Here is a 22408-nt window from a genome sequence, read left to right as displayed (position 1 = left end):
ACTAGTAATAACTCTGTGGACTCCTTCAGTGAGCCTTGATACAAAATCTTCATAGGGTTCCTCTGGTTTTTGCTTAATATTTGATAGAGAGGAGGTTGACTCTCTTCCCTGAGGCAATGATCGCCAAGCTCCAAGAGCACAAGCTGTTACCTGTTCTAAGGCTCTTGTATCTAAATTCATTTGGTCCCTCCATGACTGACTTGAAGTGGTCAGTTCCTGTCAACATTTCTTGTACAATATGTTTTGGGCCATGCCTGCGGTTGGCGCTAGCCTGTTTTCGAGTAAGGTCTTCATGTTCAGTTCTCCAGAGTAGGTATTGTCCCCCAGATAGACAAGCCTTAGCAACCGTTTTCCAATCATAAGGAGTCATCCACCTGGCTGCCAATGCATCTAACAGGATCAAGGTATATGGAGCTGTAGCCCCATATGACGAGCAGGCTTGTTTAAGTTCTTTAATCAATTTTATCGGGAGGGGTTCCCATGAGGGACTCTCTTCCTCACCCCATTCGTCAAACAGCACGGGGAAACAAGCCTCGAGGTGAGGGTCAAATTCATCCTCAGGGTTTGAGAAGATCCTTCTCCCAGCAACTTTTAGCTGAGGCCCCTTACCCCTGTATGGGCGGGGAGGCACGGGGAGACGAGGACGTCCTATGTTTTTCTCTTCTAGTTTTGGAGCCTGATTAAATTTTATGGATGGTATAGTTGGAGATGTTTCTTTTAAACTTTTAGGAGCATCTTTGGCTAAAAAGGACCAATTTTCATCAGAGTGGTAATGAGCTGCCGCTTCCTCTAAATCTCCCTCATCCTGGGGCCAAAGTTGTTTTTCTTTTTTGATCTCTTCTCTCTGTAAGCCCATCAGTGGTCATGGCAGCCAGCATATTTCTTAACTGTTGATAGCTAGGCTTGGGCTCTTCTTCCTCATTTTTTTCTTTAACAGGTATCTTTTTAGATTCATGTACGGGATCTAAGGCATTCCTGATCATGTTCCATAAGGAAAAGGTATCAGTGGGCACATTTTCTGGACCATGCAGAGTGTAATAAGTTTTCAACTGTTTTCCTACCTTCTCCCAAGTATCTAAGTTAACAGTGTCCTCTTCTGGAAACCAAGGACATTGCTCTTGTACAAATGCAAGAAAAGATTGGATGCTAGCTTTCTTTACCTTAATTCCTCTTTTATTCAATAATTGTAAGATTACGTGTATAAAAAGTTGCTGTTCTTTTGACTCGCTATTACCCATCTTAATCTTTTTAGTTCTCAAATTTGTTCTCAAACACAAAACTACCCACTAGTCCTTACCCTACCTATCTTATGCAGGGAGGTCTGCAGCACCCTTAGTGGTGTCCTATCCGTCCCGAAAACTGAACAATGGGGGGATTACCTTCGGGTCCCTGTTCTGGGCGCCACTTGCTGGGGTCCTGCGCCAGCTGGTCCAGGGGTTCCCTCAGGATGGATGGCTTCGGCGGAGAGAAGAGAAGACACAGCGAGACTAGGCAGGTGTGAAGCAGCGTCTGAGCTTTATTTTTCAAAGGGAGCTTTTATATCTTGAGTTGTACGTAGAGGAAAATGTAAAATGTAGAGTCATGCCAAATCAGCTCAACGGGTCAGCAGTTTTTGACCCTTATTGAAACCAGGATATTTTTTGTGTATCTTATTTAGGAAGGTCTCATGTTGTTTACATTATCTTCTGGCCTGGAGGCCTGCTAACATCTTATGACTCTTTATTGATAAGGGTTGATCAGCCAAAACACTTGTTTTTTAAAGAATACAGGCACAGTGGATTATGACAAAGAAAGGATTCATTAACTCAAAGGTTTAAAGTAAAACCTATTTTTTGTAATCTATCTTTTGCCTTGAGCTTAACAGAAAAGAATGCGGTCCCATAAAGTCATGGTACAGCAAGCTGAAACAATGTAGCACAAAGGTCAGTTCTTTAACAAAAATCACCAGCTAGATTAACAACTGTCATTATTTTTATATTAAGGCTAAACCTTTATTTTTATAAGTCTCTAACTATTATACTTTTATTATACAGGCTCAGCACATTAATAGCAAAAACACAGCAAGCAAATATAGACTGAATAACGTTTTATAGAGTAATATTTCTTATGTTTTCCAATAGGCTTTCTCCCCCTCGAAGGGTTCTGTGCCCATTGGGGCTTTTTGTGCATTCAGGCTCTCAATGCTGTTTATTGTTGAGGAGCAGTCATGCACATTAGCTCCAAAGGCACAGGCACATTTGTCAAGCAAACTAAGATGCTAGCAAAGGGAGTTTAGATTAAAATACTCTTTTTATCATGGATAATCTTATAGGGTGCCACCATTCAGGGGGCATGTCGATTAAAGTTTTAAATTGATCTGTTTGGGAAAAGATCAGGAAAGGCCTTCTGCCTAAGTCTCAGAAATTAGGGAGCGGTCTATTAGAGCAAGCATCAGAAAGATAGATATCATCTTTAAGGTGAGCACCCAGGCAGCTTATCGAAATCCCTGAGGCCTGAGTTGCCTTGCTCGTCAGGTCTTCTCCTCATGACCTTGTCATGGGTGGGATCTCGTGTGCTGGCTCCCGGCACCAACTCTCAATAATGCATAGAAAAAATAAATAAATAAAACAGAAGACAAGTCAGGAAACAGAGGACTTGAACAACCCAATGAGCCAACCAGATTTAATAGACATACAAATCACTCTAGCTAACAATAGCAGAATACACATTCTTCTCAAGTGCACATGGAACATTTCTCAGAATAGAGAAAATATTAGGCACATATTGAGAAAAAGTGTCATAATAGATTTTAAAAACTAGACAGCATACAAAGTATGTTCTCTGACAACAGTGAGATGAAGTTAGAAATCATTAACAGAAGGACAACTGGAAAAAATCACAAATATGTGGAAATTAAATAACAGATTTTTGTGTGATTAGAGCTATTCATTTATTTAACCACTATGATGTGAGCACCTATTTTGTGTCAGGTCCTATGTTTGGTATTAGATATATGTTGGTGACTCAAAAATAGACACATTCTCTGGCCATATGGTACTTACTTTCTAGTAAAGGGGATTGTATGATTTTAATTATAAACTTTTTTTCTTTTTAAACAACCAGTGGATCAAGAAGAAATCACAAGTTATTTCTAAGAATACACTTAGAGATGACTGACAACAAAAACACAATGTACCAAAACTTACGGGACACAGAGAAAGCAGTGGTAAGGGGCACATTTATAGCTATAAATGCTTATGTTAATAAATAAGATCTCAAATCAACAACCTCACTTTATAACTTAAAGAACTAGTAAAAGAAGAACAAACTAAACCCCAAGAAAATTATAGATTAGAGCAGAGATAAATAAAATAAGGAACAGAAAATTGACAAATCTTTAACTAGATGGATTTAAAAAATACTCAAATGACTAATATCAGAAATGAAAGTGAGGACAATTCTAGAAAAATAAAAATTATCATAAGACAGTACTATAAGTAAGAGCTTCCCAGGTGACATTAGTGGTAAAGAACCCACCTGCCAATGCAGGACGCATAAGAAGTGTGGGTTCAATCCCTGGGCTGGGAAGATCCCTTGGAGAAGAGCATGGCAACCCACTCCAGTCTTCTTGCCTGGAGAATCCCTATGGACAGAGGGACCTGGAGGGCTACAGTCCATAGGGTCGCAAAGAGTCAGACATGACAGAAGCGACTTAGCACACACGCACTGTAAGTAATTGTATGCCAACAAATTGGATAACCTAGTTGAAACAGACAAATTCCTAGAAACTCAAAACCTACCAAGACTAAACTACAAAGAAACATAAATAAGGAGAGTGAATCAGTAATCTAAAAATCTCCCAAAGGGAAGAAAAAGCCATCAGCTGATGGCTTCACTGGTGAATTCTACCAAACGTTTAAAGAAGAACCAACACTAAACTTTTCAAAAAATTAAAGTGGGAGCATTTTCTACTTCATTTCTAATTCTTTCATTCAGGGTAAATCAGCATTCTTCTGATACTAAAGCCAGGCAAAAACACTACAAGAAAAGAAACAACAGACCAATATTCCTTATGAAAATTGATGCAAAAATCTTCAACAAAGTACTAGTAGACCAAGTTCAGCAGCATATTAAAAGGATTTTACACCACAATCAAGTGAGAATTATCCATGAAATGCAAAGATGGTTGAATATACAAAAATTCATCAGTGTAATGCACCATATTAAGAGAAAAAAGAAAAGCACATTACCATCTCAATTGATGAAGAAAAAGCATTTGACAAAATTTAATACCCATTCATGATAAAAGCAAACAAGAAACTAGGAATAGAAGGAAACTACCTCAATATAATAAAAGCCACATGTGAAAAATCCACAATGAGCATCATACTCATGGTGACAGACTAAAAATTTTTCTTCTAAGGTTAGGAACAATACAAAGATGTCCTCTTTTGCCACTTCTACTTCACATAGTGCTAGAAGACTTAGACAAAACAATTACACAAGAAAAAATAGAAGTAATCTAAATTGAGAATGAAAAAGTAAAATTATCTTTCTTCACAGATAATATGGTCTGTGTAGAAATCCTAAAGATTCCAAACACACACACACATACACAAACCCATTAGATGTAATAAACAAATTCAGCAAAATAGCAGGATACAAAGTCAAGACAAAAAATCAGTTGCATTTCTATTCCCATAGGCAAGCTGGAAAAAAAGTTAATTTTTAAATCCCATTTACAATAGTACAAAAAAATTTAGGAATTAACTTATCCAAAGAGTTGAAAGACTTGTATAATGAAACTACAAAAAATTTCTAGAAGAAATTGTAGAAGACATAAATCAATAGAAAGACACCCTATGTGTCTTTGAATTGGAAAAGTTAATAATTTATGATGTCAGTACTACCCAAAGCAAACTACAGATTTAACGCAATCTCTATCAAAATCCCAGTGACTTTTTTTGCACTCATCCTAAAATTCATATAGAATATCAAGGAACACAAAATAGGCAAAATAATCTTGAAAAAGAAGAATCAAGTTCTTGATTTCAAAACTTACTACATTAATCAAAATAGTGTGGTACTGGCATAAATTACAGTCAGATAGGTTAATGGAACAGACTAGAGAGTGCAGAAATAAGCCCTCACATAACGGTCAAGTTATTTTCAACAAGGGTGCCAAGACCATTCAATAGGGAAAAGACAGTCTTTTCAAAACATGATAGGAAAATTCAGTATCTACATGCAAAAGAATGAACTTTCATTGTTACCACCATAAACAAAACAAATTCAAAATGGGCTCAAGACTTAAACATAAGGCTTTAAACTATAAAAACCTTTAGAAGAAAACATATGGCCAAAGTTTCATGACATTGGATTTGGCAGTTGTTTTTTGAATATGATACCAAAGGCACAAGAAACAAAAGACAAAATAGACAATTTGGACTTTATGAAAAAATTTTTAATGTGGATCAAAAGACACTATCAACAAAGTAAAAAGGTAACCCACAGAATGGGAGAAAACATTTGCAAATCATACGTTAGATAAAGGATTAATATATAGAATATACAGAGAACTCCTAAAACTCAACAACAAACAAAAAAACAAACTCAGTTCAAAAATAGGTAAAGGACTTGAATAGACATTTCTCCAAAAAGATATACAAACAGTCAATAAGCATATGAAAAGATTCTCAACATAATTAGCTATTAGGGAAGTGCAAATCAAAACTACAATGAGATAGTACCTCCATCCCCCAAAATAAAAAATAAGTGTTGGCAAGAATGCAGAGAAATTGGAACCCTTGGGCACTGTTAATGGGAATATAAAAAAATATATTTAAAATAAAATTACCGTAAGATCCAGCAACTCCACTTCTAGGTATATACGCAAAAAAATTGAAAGGAGCTTACATTGAGTCCCATCTGAGAAATGCTGTTTCAACTCCACTGTGGTTTTAATTTGCATTTTCCTAATGGCTGATGTTGAACATCTTTCCATGCAATTATTTGTATCTCTACATCTTCTTTAATTAGATGTCTCTTCACGTCTTTGTCCATTTTCTATTTGAATTTTTACTTTTGAATGATGGCAGTTCTTTACATATATTCTATATAGTAGACTTTTGTCAAATACATGCAGAAAATACTTTGGCAAATATTTTCTGTCACTTTGTTGCTTATCTTTTCATTCTATTAACAAGGTTTTTTACAAAGCAAAATTTCAAAATTTTAACGAGGTTCAAGTTATCAATTTTTTTCCCCTTATGGGTTTTACATTTTACATTTAAACCTGTAGTCTATTTTAAGTTAATTTTTGTATAAGGTATGAGACAGGTCAACATTTTTTTCTTTTCTTTCTTTTTTATATTTTTAGTTTTTGCCTAAGGATGACAAATTTCTGTAGCATCATTTGGTGAAAAGTTTATCTTGAAGAGAATAAAAGTCAAGCCATATAATGGGAGAAAATGTTTACAAAAGACATCTGAGAAAGGGGTGCTACCCAAAACATACACAGAACTCTTGAAATTCAACAATAAGAAAATGAACCACCCAAATTAAAAATGGGCAAAAGACCTAGACAGACATTTTGACGAAGAAGACATATAAATGGCAAATAAGCACATGAAAACATAATCATGTCATAAGTCATTAGGTAATTTCAAATTAAAACACCAGTGAAATAAATGAAATAGCACCATACACCTCTGAAAGTGAAAGTCACTCAGTCGTGTCTGACTCTTTGTGACTCCATGTACTATATAGTCTATGGAATTCTCCAGGCCAAAATATTGGAGTGGGTAGACTTTCCCTTCTCCAGGGGACTCTTCCCAACCCAGGGATTGAACCCAGGTCTCCTGCATTGCAAGAGGATTCTTTACCAACTGAGCTAAAGGGAGATCTTATATATACCTCTTAGAGCAGCCAAAATGTAGAACACAACAGCACCATATGCAGATGAGGATGTTGTACAGCAGGAACTCTGTCATTGCTGATGGGAATGCAAAGTGGTACAGTCACTTTGGAATTCAGTTTGGCAGTGTCTTACAAAACTAAAATACTCTTATCGTATGATCCAGCAGTGATGTACCTTGGTATCTACCCAAAGGAGTTGAAACTGAAGTCCACACAAAACATGCACACTGACATTTATAGTGGTTTTATTCATAATTGCCCAAACCTGGAAGCAACCAAGATGTCCTTCAGTAGAAAAATGGATAAAATGTGGTACATGCAGGCAATAGTGTATTAGCTAGCACTAAGAGAACATGAGCTATCAAGCCATGAAAAGACACGAAGGACCAAAAGTGTATATTACTATGTCAAAGAAGGCAAACTGAAAAGGCCACATACTGTATGATGCTAGAAGTGAAGTGAAGTTGCTCAATCGTATCCGACTCTTTGCGACCCTGTGGACTGTAGCCTACCAGGCTCCTCTGTCCATGGGATTTTCCAAGCAAGAGTACTGGGGTGGGTTGCCATTTCCTTCTCCAGGGGATCTTCCCAACCCAGGGATCAAACCCAGGTCTCCCTCATTGTAGGCAGAGGCTTTACCGTCTGAGCCACTAGGGAAATGATGCTAACCATTTGCCGTTCTGGTGAGAGAGTCAATTCCTAGGAAGGTTAATCAGAAGTCTGGCGTCCCTGAGGAGGAGAGAGGGGTCTGGGGCTCTCAAGGAGAAGATAGGGGTCTGGAATTCTCAAGGAGGAGGAAAGGACAAACTTTTTTTCTACATTCCTTAATCTTAGTAAGGATTATGTAACAACAACGTATCTTGCTCGAGGATATATTTCTCCTTAACAAGAACCTTCAGACTAATCCTGTTATCTTAAGATGTATGTGGGAGTGGGTCTGATAAAAGCACCTAGGGCCTTGCTAACACTAGCAAGGGGGCACTCTCCATCCCCCTTCTGATGTCTATGTCAGAAGCTTTCTCTGTCCCTTTTCATGCTTTAATAAAACTCTGTTACACAAAAGCTCTTAAGTGATCAAGCCTGGTCATGAATCTGACCTCGTTTACCATAAACTATCACTGGAGAAGGGAAAACTGGAGACAATAAAAAGATCGGTGGTGGTTATAGACTTCCCTGGTGGTCCAGTGGCTAAGACTCTGTGCCCCTAACTCAGAGGATCTGCGTTCAATCCCTGGTCAGGGAGCTAGATCCCACAGGCTGCAACTAAGAACCAGCACAGCCAAATAAATAAATATTAAAAAAAAAGAAAAAAGATCAATGGTTGCTAGGAGTGAGGTGAGGGGTAGAGGAGGGATAAATAGGTAGAACACAGAGAATTCTTAGGGCATTGAATCTATTCTGTGTAATACTACAATGATGGATACATGTCATCATACATTTGTCCAAAATCATAGAATGCAAAATTCCAATAGTGACACCTGATGTAAACTATAGACTGTGGATGGTAATGGTGTATCGATGTACTTTAGTTGATTATAACAAACGTACTACTTTTGTGCAGGATGTTGACAGTGGGGAGGCTGTGCATGCTCTGGGCAAGGAACTTTCGGTACTTTTGGTTCAATTTTGCTGTGAACCTAAAACTGCATTAAAAAATAAAGTCCTTTAAAAAAAATGATATCTTTCTTCTGTCGAACTGCTTTGTATCTTTGTCAAAAATCAGAATGGCTTCTGTTGGTCTATTTCTGTGTTTTCTGTTCTGTCCCACTGAGCTATTTGTCTATCTTTCTACCAATACCACATAGCCTTTATTACTATCATCTTGATTGTTGTTTTTGTTTAGCTGGTAAGTCGTGTCCTACTCTTACAACCCCATGGACTGTAGCCAGCTGGGCTCCTCTGTCCATGGTATTTCCCAGGCAAGACTACTGGAGTGAGTTGCCATTTCCTTCTTCAGGAGATATTAATAAGAATTGTGTTAAACCTGAATATTAATTTGGAAAGAATTGCCATCTTTACTATGCTGAGTGTTCCGGTACACAAATACAGTATGTCTCTACATTTATTTGGGTCTTCTTTGATTTCTATCATCAGGATTTTGTAACTTTTGGTAAACAGATCCTGTACATGGTTTGCTTAGATCTTACCTGAGTAATTTCCTTTGGCATGATTGTAAATGGTATTACATTTTAAATTTCGTTTCTTTATGTTTATTATTAATACATAGCAATGTGCTTGATTTCTTTGTGTTACTCTTATATTTTGCAAATTGCTAAACTCATTTGTTAGTTCTAGGAGTTTTTTGTAGATTCCTTGAGATTCTCCATCTATACAATCAAGTCATCTACAAATAGGGATAGTTTTATTTCTTCCTTTCCAATCTGCATGCTTTTTATTTCTTCTTTCAGCCTTACTGCAGCTGTTACAGCTTCTGATGTGCTGCTGAACAAGGTGGTGAGAATAGACATTTTGCCTTGTTCCTGATTCTAGAAGGAAATCTTTCAATCTTTTACCATGGTTAAATTTAAATTTTCAGTTTTACTAAAGTGCTGTTACAGGAAGTTTCTTGAGAGATGAGGAGAGGGATGTATCCACATCTCACACACATGTCATATTTCCCAAGCTATGCGGTCACCAGGCTCTGCACTTTTAGTCTGACACACTCTCTGGTATGTTCCATCGGTTTCCTCTGAGTTCTTTAAGTCAGAGTCTTCACATTAAGAATTGGACTATCAATGTTGTAGGCACACATTTTGGGAAACAAACTCACTCAGAAGGACAATGCAAGTAGTGGAGTGCAGTTTATTGCACCGGCGGGCCCAAGTCAGAGTCTTCTCTTAGTCAAGGACCCCGACCAGCATTTGTGAAAATCTTTCATACCCGATGTGTACGTGTCTGAACTCACCACCCCAAATTCCTTGAGACTTACATAAACAAAGGAAGGGTAAATACAACCACAATAATCTCATCATTTATGTGTTATGTGTTCAAACAGTTAAACAACTGGCCAATAATCAATAAGCCCAAGGTTACACTCTGATAGGTACAGAAAAATTTATGGCCTGTCCAGAGACAGGGGTGATTAGTGTATGTTTTCTCCTAGGCAATGAGTAACCTGGATATGATCTTCATGGTTCCCCTGTCTGGCGGGGGTCTTATCCTTTTATTGTCATTTCCATAGGCACTAAACACAGAGTTTAGAGTCCATTAGAGAGGTAGCCAAGCATGATCAGCATACATAGGCCTAAGATGGAGTCCAGGTCCTATGAATTCCCTCTTCATCAAGAAGCAGACAACTCTTGGCACATTCTGTTTCTGTAGCAGTGTAGAAAAAGAAAACAGTTTCTATCCAGACCTTTATCAGTCTTGCTGGAAATCTTCCCCACTGAGCATTGACATAGTCAAAGCAGAAGATAGGCTTCATGTCCTAAACAGGTTTCCTAAATCCAGGGCTACAGCTTGGAGAACACTCAGAGATGGGAATCTGAACAGTAACAAGGAAAATGTTCATAAGGGATTAAATAATACAGGGAAAGTAAAGAAGGCAGCAGTAGGAGAATATGAATGTTCAACTATGTATATCCAAGGACTTCCCTCCTAGTCCAGTGGTTAAGACTCCATGCTCCTATGCATGCATGCATGACAAGTCACTTCAGTCATGTTCGCCTCTGTGCACCTCTATGGACTGTAGCCTGCCAGGCTTGTCTGTCCAAGGGATTCTCCAGGCAAAAATACCAGAGTGGGTTGTCATGCCCTCCCTCAGGGGATCTTACCAATGCAGAGTTCAATCCCTGGGCAGGGAAATAGATCCCACTTGCCACAACTAAGTGTTCATAAGCTAAGACTAAAGATCCCGTATGCTGCAACAAAGATCAAAATCCTGCATGCTGCAACTAAGACCCAGTTCCACCACATAAATTAAAAAAAAAAAAATGTATACCTAAGGTGTGTGTGTGTGTGAGAGAGAGAGATTTGGGACACAAGTATGGAGCTTATTCTTGACATACATTCAAGGGAACAGGGAAACTAGAGATCAAATAACATTAATCAGTGTTAACGGTAACTGAAGAACTTACTTCACTTTAATTCCATCCAACTATTAAGGCAGAAACTCCCCCAGGAGGAGGTGTTTGCTTCCTGAGAAGCAAACACCAGTGCCACCTCTCCCACACTCAGGGAGCAGTCCTGGGGTTCCCTTTCTCTCCAGGGCTGGCAGTGCCTATTTAATCAACAAGTATCTACACACTTGGGACTGTAGGATGGAGTGATTGACACAAGCCCCTGAGAGGCAGAGAGTTCTGCAACATGGACCAGCAAGCAGCACAGCGGCTGAGCCCTCATCTGGATCAGCCCTAGGGGCAGGAAAATCTGAGCACCAGAGAAGGGAAGCAAGGTACAAGCTCATATAATCAACTGAGAGCTAGTCCAGAATCCTGAATCCTAGTTTTAAGGAGGGGGATGGAGAAGGATGGAGACCAGAACCCACCTTAGGTCATTTGAATTTGTTATTCAAAGCTAGAAACATGATTGGGGCTTACCAGGTTGGGTATAACTGGGACTTACCAGGTTTGGTATAGCAGTATTATGGCAGTGGCAGCAGCAGAAACCCAATTGTCTTACTTTCCTCTTAACCTCAGCCCCAATCTGCTCCACTCCAGTCCAAGAGAAGACAGGACTGTGACCCACCTTTCTACTCTTGCCTTTCCATTCTGACCCCCATCTCCTGGTTTGTAAACACTTCAGTGTAGCTGGGATGAGAATGCTGCCATGACCTTTTGGAGACCCAGTGGCACAGACTCTGGCTGGGAGTGTATTAACCGTATTTTCTTATTTTCTGTGGTCTTGGTGCTCTGGCATCTAGGCCCTCATTGCCCCTCCCAGGGTGAGTCAGTTCTTAGAAATAGCAAAGAACTCCACTCAGAGGGTATCTTTCAGATGCAAAAGAACCAATCCAAAGCCCATATCACCATCACCACCACCACCGGCCCTCAACCACCATCTTTATTGAACTCTCATGTGCCAAACTAGTATTTCTCCTGCCCTAATCACCCCATGGTCAGATACCAGACAACCAATGAAAGCCAAAACACCACAGAGACTGCTGAAATTATTCAAACTAACCAATCACCCACCCCTTCCCATGGAAACCACAATAAAGGCTTTTACCCATGATTTCCCCTCACTCCTGCCTCCTAACCAACCTGGTGTTTCCCCATGTGGCCCTGCATGATGTGGTGTAAACAGTCCTCTTGAGAACTGTGAGTAAGAAAATATATTTTTTTTCTTTCTTTCATCCTTATTCTTTTTCTTTTTCTTTTTTTTTTTTTTCTCTGCCGCACCATGCTCCATGAGGGATCTTAGTTCCCCAATCAGGAATTGAACCTGCATCCCCTACAGAGGAAGCACAGAGTCTTAACCACTGGACTGCCAGGGAAGTCCCCAACTATCTTTTCAATAGCAATCATCTCCTATCTTTAGGCCTCACCATGCCTAAATAATAGTAAAACTTGCATTTTAAAAACAGGAGAGAGAGGTGGGAGGTGCTATGGGAGAGAGGGGAGGAAAGAGAGGAGAGGAAAGGGGGAGAAAGTGGAAGTAACTAAGTGTCACTGTCTGCATTTGCCATTTTCCTCCCCTCTCCTCCCTCCACCTTTCCCCTGGGCTCTATCTCGTTGTAGACAATGAATGATCTTTGAACCTAAAGAATGGGGTTTCCCATTTGTATGAAAGACTGGAGAGGAAGTCTTCAGTCAAGGGCAGGAGTGGTTACCAGTTAGGGAACTTGACAGAAAGGGTTATGAGCAGTAGACAATGTCTGAGAAAGCTGCATCCCGCGTCCAGGTTCATTTATACAACTTCAGGCATGAGAGGAGAGGGTTTGCCCTTGGTTAAAACAGAGCCCAGAGAGGAGTCCTGGTGCTTCAGCCAAGTCTGTGCATTTCTTTAATCATCCAGAAAAGATGTTTGGAAGATGGTGGAGAACTTTGAGGATGCTTCAAATATTTTACTGTGGAAAAGTATAATGACATTTTGGCTGGAGTAGAGCTGAGACTTAAGTGTGTTATTTAAGTGTATTGTTTTTGGCCACACTACCCCTAGTAGTCCGCTGAGTCCTGGGATCAATGGCTTCCTGATTCTCAGGGACTGAGACACTCCCTTTGATTTGCCCTCATTATGGGAACCCCTGCAGTGCAGGAAGGAGGGAGGACCAAGCCAGGCACATACCTGTGAGACCCATTGCCCGAAGATCTGAGGAAAACTGGAAGGGAAGACAGTGAGAAAACTCACCAGGAGTAAAAGAATTCTGTCAGAGGGATCAATGTCAGCCTGGGAGCAGGAGGTATCTGAATCAAGAAGTGTAGCTGATTCCAGATCCAGAGTGATAATGTTCTTGATGTCCCTGGATGCAGCACATACATGCCCTTCAGTGCCTAGGTGTTCTGGGACAGAAAGCACAGGGAAAGAACACGCATAGGAAATACCTTTGTGGAGATGGTCACAAAGAATATTTTTCTACAGGCCAGGGAGGAGGAAGAATGTAGAGGCCAATGGACCAGAAGAAGGGACAGTGAAACTGTGGTATCCTGGGGATGAAGTGGAGGTCACCAGCAAACCAACAGAATCCATCCAGCACCAGAGCAGAATTGCACATGGAAGCTCCAATTTTAGCTGCAGGACATCGTAACCCTGATAAGCCTCCTCCCCCACCATCCTCAGCTTGAGATGCCTAATGGGCATAATGAGGAGGGGACATCACAAGAAAAGCCAGACATCAGGTACAGAGATTTTGGCTTTTCCAGTGCTTATGACTCACCATTACTCTTCTTCCTTCTTTCTTTCCCACCTCCTTCATCCTTTCTTTCTTCTTTCCCCCTTCATCCTTTCCCTCTTCTCTCTTTCTCTCTCCAATTTCTCTTTCTTTTTCCTCTCTATTCCCCTTCCTTTCTCTCCATACTTTTCTTCTTTCTCTCCTTCATCTCTCTTCCCTTTCTCTAACCAAACATCCATCACACAATCATGCTGTTCCTGGATTTTTGCTAGGCTTTGGTGAGAACAGAGATAAATTTGTGGCAGAAACCTGTCTTTATCCCTTCTAGCCATCAGCCCTAAGGGACTTGAGTGTGAATGGACAACTGTAACTCAACGTGGTTAATACAAGGCCCCAAGGAACCCAGGATTAGAAACACCTAAGAAAGTGCAGCTGCACTTGAGACTTGAAAGGGTGAATAGGAATTAGGCAAGTGGAAAAGAGAGCAGCAATGGGGGTTTGGGACATCCTTTAAAAAGGGCACAGCACGTAGTAGAGGCCTGCAGAGACTAGATCTTGGGGGAACCCCAGATAAGGCAAGCAGATGTAGTTCTCCCAATATCCCCTTTGAATCTCACAAATGACACCCAGGTTCAGCAGTCTTGGCAGTATGGAATGAGATCACTGTCAAGTGGGAGAATCCCTCACTGCTCTTATATTCTCAACGCTGTCATCACTTAAAAACAGGTTTTATCATCAAAACAATACTTTTGCCACTTGGAAACCATGTCACCATTCCCAACATCTGAATTCTTGACTTTGAAATCTTGCTGGTGTGCTGTCTTCTTACATGCATGTCTTGGCAGCCCCTAATAATTTTACACTTCTGTCCCTTTAGAAGATTTCTGTGGGAAGTCTGAATACTGGCTATGAAACAGTACTACTCACTGTGGGCCAGTGTTGGTCCATGAGCATTTGTTATAGATCTTCAAAGAGATAAAGTACAGAAATTGAGTGTTTAGAAACTTTTGTAGAAATTTAACATTGATGTGACATCCAAGCACATAATGTTTCATATTTTAAAATTTTGTTTTACAAAAGCATTGGTTCATAAGGGATTGGAAATTTTATATAAAAACAACAACAACAACAAAAACAAAACCAGTCCTTTAATGCAGGCAGTGGTACTGGTAATCACCATTCAGGACCATGGACAGCACCTCACTCAGTCTCCCAAACCCTGAGTCATCATCCCTGCTCCCAGCTCCTGGTGAATGCCCTTTGTGAACAACTAGTTTCCAAATCCAACTGATGCTTTTCACTTGTTGTCTTAATTGACCTTTCTAAAGAATCTGCCTTTGTTAACACTTGCATCTGCCATTTTTGTTAAAGATCATTCTCAATGAAGGAACAAAAACGTTCCCCTAGAATTATCAACGGGCCACACTGCTAAAGTGGGGGGACAATTTCTGGTAACTTAAACATATAATTAATCTTAAAATACTGTATTGACATTGATGCTTTGTTTTTCAGTGGGTTCTTAGAGGGAAGGAGACAGGTTTTATTCATCTTTTTGTCCAATATGCATCGTAAGGTCTTGCCCAGAGCTTGTGTGAGCAAATGTCTGCTGCTTATCAGCTGGATGACCTTGGGCAATTATTACTCAACTTTTCTTTGCCACTGTTTCTCCACCTGTTAAACTGGAATCCCATGAGAATCTACCTTATGAAGTTTTAAAAATATTAATTTAGTTAGTACACTTAAAAGTGCTTAAAACAGTGGCTGGCACAGAAGAATAAAAGAATATTATCATTTTCATCATCATTATTTTATATTGCTGAATAAACCAATGAGTATGTATGGAAGACTTCATCCCACCATCTGGATAGATTACTGCTTTATATTGATGCTTGGGTCTACACTGCCTACTCAGGGCACTGTGAGCTTTGAAATTCTTGAGATTTTCTATTCCTGGGTCCCTATCCTGTCATGTTGGCCCCATTCTCCCACACCTTTCAGTTGTATATTCCCTCTCCTTTTCCAGTTGCATTCCTGCTGCCTTCTTTCACTCTCCAGGCTCACCCACGATCTCTTCTTTTGGTCCCATTGGATGAAGGGTCCCACCTGTCAAGTGGGCCTGGCAGCTTCTGCCCCCTCAAGTGATTTGGCCCAATTTACCTCCTCTTTCCCGTAAACTTTCTAGTACCTTAACTGTCCTACTGCTGCTAGGTAATTCTAGGTCTTTCCACCTAAGTGGTCCTTGCTCCCTCGCTGCTCAGGGAGATTTAACCATTTTTCAGAGCTTGAGTCAAACTTGCGAGTTTGCTAAGTCGCTTCAGTCATGTCCGATTCTTTGCAACCCTATGGACTGAAGTCCACCAGGCTCCTCTCCGTGGGATTCTCCAGACTAGAATACTGCAGTGGGTTGCCACGTCCTCCTCCAGGGGATCCTCCCGACCCAGAGACTGAATCTGTGTCTCCTCCCTCTCCTGCATTGGCAGGCAGATTCTTTACCGCTAGCTCCACCTGCGAAGCCCTGAGTCAAACTTACCCCTTCCATAAAAGGGACATTTCTCCCTCCCTTTCCCGAACTACTATCTCAGCCTCTGAACTCCACGGGGCTTGTATGCAGTTGTCATTCTGTCTCACCATTCCGTCTACCATCACTTCTAACCTCCTTGAGGTTTAGGCCCAGCCACCCATCTCTGGCAACTGCTCTGCAAGTTTCAGAGGGCAATCCTCTTCCTTCCTCTCTCTGAGGCTCAGTTACCACATCAACAAGATGGCACTAAGAGCACCTGCCTCCTTGGGTTTTTGCGAGAATTAAGAGAGGTAAGGCAAGGAAAGCGTTCTAGAGCGCCTCACTGGCAGGCTGGGAGCTCGCGTGGCCCATTCGCAACGCTGGTTCGCGGGAACGCCCCTGGGGCGGGGCCGCGCTGGCGCTCCTGGGATTTGTAGTCTGTGCGCTAGTTCGCAGTCTCCGCAGGCGGGGCGCAGAGGCCCTCGGACTCGCCTGAGAAAGTGGCGGGGGCCTGCGGGACACGAGGCCCTGGGCCCCGGGCCGGTCCCGGGCTGGGATATGGCCGAGCGAGGGCAGCCGGATTGGCCCTGCCGCTGCTGCTGGGGCAGCTGCTGGCGCTGGCGGGCGGCGGGGGCGCGTTCTACCTCGAGGTCCGTGAGCTGGAGGAGAAGTGCTTCATTCAGGAGATTCCCGATGGCACCGTGGTCATAGGTGCGCGCGCGCCGCCAGTCCCGCCCTTGCCCTACCCACACCCAGAGCCCTGACAGGGAATGGGAGATGGGGCCCGCGGGATCAGCTCAGGCCCCAGGGAGGGCACGGATGGGAAACAGGTGGACAGCTGTGTGGTCAAAGCACCCTCTCCATTGCCTGAGCAGGGGTTGGGGACACGGAGGAGGCAAGACTGATCCAGATCCGGATAACAGCAGAAAAACAGGGCTGGAGAAGGGAAGAGAGAGCCAGAGGGCTGTGGTCAGGCCCCACAATCAGACCAGAAATTCCTGTTCCTCCGCCCACCACCACCCCTGTGACCAAAAGTCCCTGGTGGGCTCTTGGTCACGACTGTGGATGGAGATGCATCCAGGCTGCCTCTCCATTAGGTAACTACAAGACCGAGCTTTACGACCCTGCTATGGAAAAGTACCAGCCCTCCCCGCAGTGGATCAATTTGTTCGTGTTTGTGAAGGACCCTGAGAACAAGGTGAGGCAGGCCTTGACCTCCTGCAGCCCCGCCCCCTTCACCCGACCCCTGCCTGGATCAGCGGTCTCCAGCGTCAATGCCTAGTCCTCCCTAACCCTCCGTTTCTTAGAGGAGGGACCATCTCCTCACAGGCAGAAGGGCTCAAGGAAGGCCACGCTCTTTGCAAACTGTAGAGTATTGTGTATTGGCAGTGCTGGGATCTGAGATTTTCAAACCCGGACGGATGCCATTTTTCTCACACCCTCCTTCCTGGTCTGGCCAGTGGGGATCAGAACCTGGAATACCCTCGGAGTTCCTCTCTTAGAAGCAGGTTTCTGGTCCATTTCTCTGTGCTCACCAGAAGCTGTTTCTGCTAGAATCTGTTGGCCCGTCAGTATGGCCCTCGGGGCAGCTTCACCTTCACCTCCCAGTCTCCAGGAGAGCACCAGGTCTGCCTTCACCTGAAGTCCATCCGGTTCGCCCTCTTCTATGATGGCAAACTGGTGAGTATGGAGGGGAACATTACCAGTCCTCAATGTCTCAGTCCCTGGGGTGAGAAGGGTTCCGTATGTGGTGTCTCTTGATGAGGGCTGGGCTTTCCATGAAGTAAGCCTACAGAGGACAGGTCCTGAAGAATGAGAGGGGACCCAGGAGGGAGTCACTTGGATTTAAAATCATCCCTAGGCCCCCTGCCATCTCTAGAATGAAGCCCAAGCTTCTAATGTGAGATTCAGAGCTGTCCGGCAGCTGAATGCTGCCAGGCTCTTCGTTACCACCTCCCACTGACACAGATCTCCTAGAAGCTGGCTGTCTCAAACACTGAGTCACACTTTGGTTTCTCTGCACATTTTGTTCTGTCTCTTCTGTCTTTTGGACTTGGAACTCCATGCAAGCAGGGCCTCGATCTGGGATTTTGGCACCTGGAGCAGGGCTGTCCCCACATCACTGAGTGTGAGGAACTGAACTGTTCAGTTCAGTCAGGCCCAGACTAGTGTGTGGAAGCTGGGTTTCCTGCAGGTTCTCCCTGACCTCCAACCCTTGGCTCCTCTGCTCCTCAGGCCATCCACTTGGACATGCAGTTGGGTGAAGACACCAATGATTATACGGAACTTGCGGCCAATGACAAGCTGACCCTGCTGCATCTGCGCATACAGCAGCTGGTGGAGCAGGTGGAGAAGATCCAGAAGGAGCAGGAATACCAGAGGGTGAGGGGCTGGGCTGGGCCCAGTTGGGACAGCAGACGTGTAACCTCCCAGGGAGTAGCTGTTTCAGCTTTTCCGCTGGAGATCAGTTCCATTCTAGCCACATGCCTTCCTCCTTCTCCCCTTCCCACAGTGGCGAGAGGAGCGCTTCCGGCAGACCAGCGAGAGCACCAATCAGAGGGTGCTGTGGTGGTCCATCCTGCAGACCCTCATCCTCGTGGCCACCAGCATCTGGCAGATGCAGCACCTCAAGAGCTTCTTTAAAGCCAAGAAGTTGGTGTAGATCAGCCTCAGAGACCAGAGGCCTGGCCTCCAGTCAATCCCCTGCTGCTGAATGTTGGGAAGTTGTCTGGTCTGGTCTGTCTCCTGACTTCTCCCATCCTTCCCAACCCTGAGGGATTTCCTTGTTAACTGGCAGAGGGAGAGAGGACCTCGTTCAACTGGTGTTCTCAGTTGAGATTTGGGAGAGAATGATTTTCCAGCTAGAGACACGTGGGTGGGAGGAGCTGCTGGCTGAGCAGGAGGGTAGTGAGTGTTACCCCCACCCCCGTGTTAATTAGGATGAGTGAACTATCCCAAGATGGAGAAATAGGAGTGAATATAAATTGTAACTGTCCAATTTTCTGAGCTAAACATTTATTGCCTCCTATGCTACAATTCATTCTATGTGGCCAGTCAGATGTTTAACATTTGAGGCTTTGGTGGGAGATTGATCCCAAAGTGGATGAGGTGACGAATGCTTTTATCCCAGAAGCATTAGCAACATGTGGAACCTTTTCTAGAAAAGTCTAACTTGGGCTCCTCTTTTGGGTAACCTGAGTGCTGGTGGTAATCGTGTGCCCAGTGCACCTTCTCTCTCTGGGCTCTAGTCAGGCTCATGTGCTACCTTATTCCAATTACTTGGACTGCTAGGTTCTTCAAGGAATCTGATGCGCCCCTCTGTGGTCCTGCTCTTTTTCAGTTGACCTCTCTGTGATTCCATTGGCTTGTCTTTTCAGGAGATGCCTGAAGTTCCAAGTCACTGTTTCCATTATATTCAGCATCTCCTGTAACTCAGCCTTCACAAGTGCACACAGGTATGCATGTGTTCATGCTAAGTCGCTTCAGTCGTGTCCAACTCTTTGCAACCCTATGGACTGCAGACTGCCAGGCTCCTCTGTCCATGGGGATTCTCCAGGCAAGAATACTGGAGTGGATTGTCATGCCCTCATCCAGGGGATATTTCTGACCCAGGGACAGAACCCACGTCTCTTATGTCTATCTGCATTGGCAGGCAGGTTCTTTACCACTGACACCACCTGGGAAGCCCTGGCACACAGGTATAGATACCCCCCATTGCTTCTGCCTGATCTAGTCTACATTTTACCAAATCCTATGCTGGTGGCCCTGTTGGACTGTACTCATCTCTCATGTGAATTTGACATTTTCTGTTATAAGGAAATTCACTGGTTGGCATTTCAATAAATTCACATCCAAATTGTCAAGGCCAGGAGTATTAATAAGAGAGACTCCCCATGCGGAGGTGCAGCTGTGATAGCCCTGGCCCCTGACAGAGACTCACCCTCCCCGGGATAATCCTGAGGGTGACTGCAAGCTTCAGGGGTGTTGCTCACTTGTGCGTCTGGCCACAGTTGGCCTCAGAAAATATGAATGAGGCTTAACTGAAGGCTGGGGGCAGGGACCACTGGAGAATAACCTCTAACCATAGAATGTGACCTGAGGCTCACTTCCCTTATCTGAAGTCGGTGGGGGTGGGGATGGGGAAGGTGCTCTACTCTGCTTCAGGGGAAGGAAAGTGACCTAGATGGGCACATTCTTGCCCATGGAACCTGCGGTATAACACCAAATGAGTCAGGATATTGAACAAGATGTAAGAGTGAGGCATGCTTCTGAGGAGGAGGGCACTAGGGTAAGGGCAGTATTTCAAGGGTCCTGGTCTAATCTAGTTAGTCACAGAAGGGTGCTTTTCAGAACTCAGACTCAGGATAGAGGTTAGCTGGGGAAAGAATGTTCTGGCTAGAGAGAATAGCAAATACAGAAGCCTAAAACAAAAAAGAACATGGCTATTTGGGGAAACTGAAAGGAGGCTGCTATATCAAAATCCCAGCTCCAGAGAGGTTGCCTGCAGCTTGGTTTCCAAATTATGATTTCATGTCTAGGACTTGCCTCTTCCTCATGATTAACCCTAGAATGACCACACACTTTTCAGAGGGACTTTGTCCTCTCTCCACATAGGTGAGACCTTATCCTGTCACTTTGATAGGGAAACTAATCACAAAACAGCAACAGTGAGTGAGTACAGTGAGAGCTGCACACACAGAAGAAGGGGGTTTCTTTGTGTCCACCTCCCCATCCATCTCCACATGGAAACTTCACAGTCACTCTCTGGAGGAAATGGCACATGTCCCTGATTTAGAGATGAGAACCAGCTAGTAAGGGATGGGTCATTCTGAACTGGGGTGAATTCAGCTCAGTTCTTGGTGTTCTTTTTTTTCTGTTTTGGCTTCTCTGTTCTGGCTACTTTTCTCCAGGTAGAGGAAAGATCCCATACAAAGAGGTAAGAGCTGGTCATTTGAATTTCTAGTTTCTTGTGGTTGCCTTAACAAATTACCACCAACAACAAAAGTCTATTGTCTCACAGTTGTAGAGGTCAGAAGTACCGAATCAAGGTGTCAGCAGGGCTACACTCCTTCCAAAGGCTCTTGAAGAGACTCCTTCATCCTTTTCCAGCTGCAGGTGGCTCTAGGCATTCCTTAGCTTGTGTGTGCCCTCATCTCCTCCTCTTGTGTCTCCTCTTCTGTGTCTTGTAAGGACATTTGTCATTTGATTTATGACCTACCAAGGTAATCCAGGATGATCTCATTTCAAGGTCCTTGAATTAATTATATCAGCAAAGAATTTGTTTCCATATAAGCTTATATTCACAGGGTCCAGGGATTAGGACATAGGCATATCTTCTGTGGGGTTCAACCCACAACAGAGAGCAAGACATGCACACATGATAAGATTCCAAGTGATCTAACGAATGGGGTACTCAGAGCTCTCAGAATTCAGTATGGGGTGAGACCTGGGTGGATGGATGGATGAATAGGAAGAGGGACGCCAAGATCTTTATAAAGGAAACAGTACATAAGGAAAACATTGAAAGATAAATGGTTTGAATATGGGAAGAATAGGGAAGGAATTTCAATTTGGGGCAATGGAGCCTATAAAGATGCAAATGTACAAAGGATTTCAATATAATTTAACGTATAATTCAATACCCATGAATATATAACACTGTAAGACAGAGACTTTGAAAAAGAAAGGAATCGGGAACATAAGTGTAGCATGGTGAAAACAGGAAGAAAGTTAGATCAAACAAAAGATGAAAGTGAATATACTTTTCTGTTCAGTCACCAAGTCTCATCCAACTCTTTGCAACGCGGTGGACTGCAGCACGCCAGGCTACCCTATACCTCACCATCTCCTGGAGTTTGCTCAAATTCATGTCCATTGAGTCAGTGATGCCATCCAACCATCTCATCCACTGTCACCCCCCTTCTCCTCCTGTCCTCAATCTTTCCCAGCATCAGGGTCTTTTTTAATGAGTTGGCTGTTTGCATCAGATGGCAAAAATGTTGGAGCTTCAGCATCAGTCCTTCCAATGAGTATTCAGGGTTGATTTCCTTTAAGATTGACTGGTTTGATGTCCTAGCTGTCCAAAGGACTCTCAAGAGTCTTCCCCTGCACAAGAATTCGAAAACATCAATTCTTTGGTGTTCAACCTCTTTATGGTCCAGCTTTCACATCCATACATGACTACTGGAAAGACCATAGCCTTGACTATATAGACCTTCATTGGCAAAGTGATGTCTTTGCTT

General features: G+C 43.0%; 1 protein-coding gene across 1 annotated transcript; it reads left to right on the top strand.

Annotated features, from left to right (window-relative positions):
- Positions 1-11420: 11420 nt before the first annotated feature.
- Positions 11421-20029, top strand: LOC145510881 (transmembrane emp24 domain-containing protein 9-like). The gene is made up of 7 exons (XM_081503047.1): positions 11421-11463; positions 12165-12200; positions 16812-16877; positions 17264-17364; positions 17721-17846; positions 18402-18548; positions 18679-20029. Exons 1-7 carry the CDS (start codon positions 11421-11423, stop codon positions 18826-18828), a joined length of 669 nt encoding a protein of 222 aa, XP_081359173.1. The 3' UTR covers positions 18829-20029.
- The last annotated feature ends 2379 nt before the right edge of the window (positions 20030-22408 follow it).

This window comes from Giraffa tippelskirchi, chromosome 6, assembly GCF_054371585.1.
Source record: "Giraffa tippelskirchi isolate mGirTip1 chromosome 6, T2T-mGirTip1v1.2.pri, whole genome shotgun sequence".
Classification (NCBI taxonomy): Eukaryota; Metazoa; Chordata; class Mammalia; order Artiodactyla; family Giraffidae; genus Giraffa; species Giraffa tippelskirchi.
This window is presented reverse-complemented; position numbering and strand designations above follow the sequence as displayed.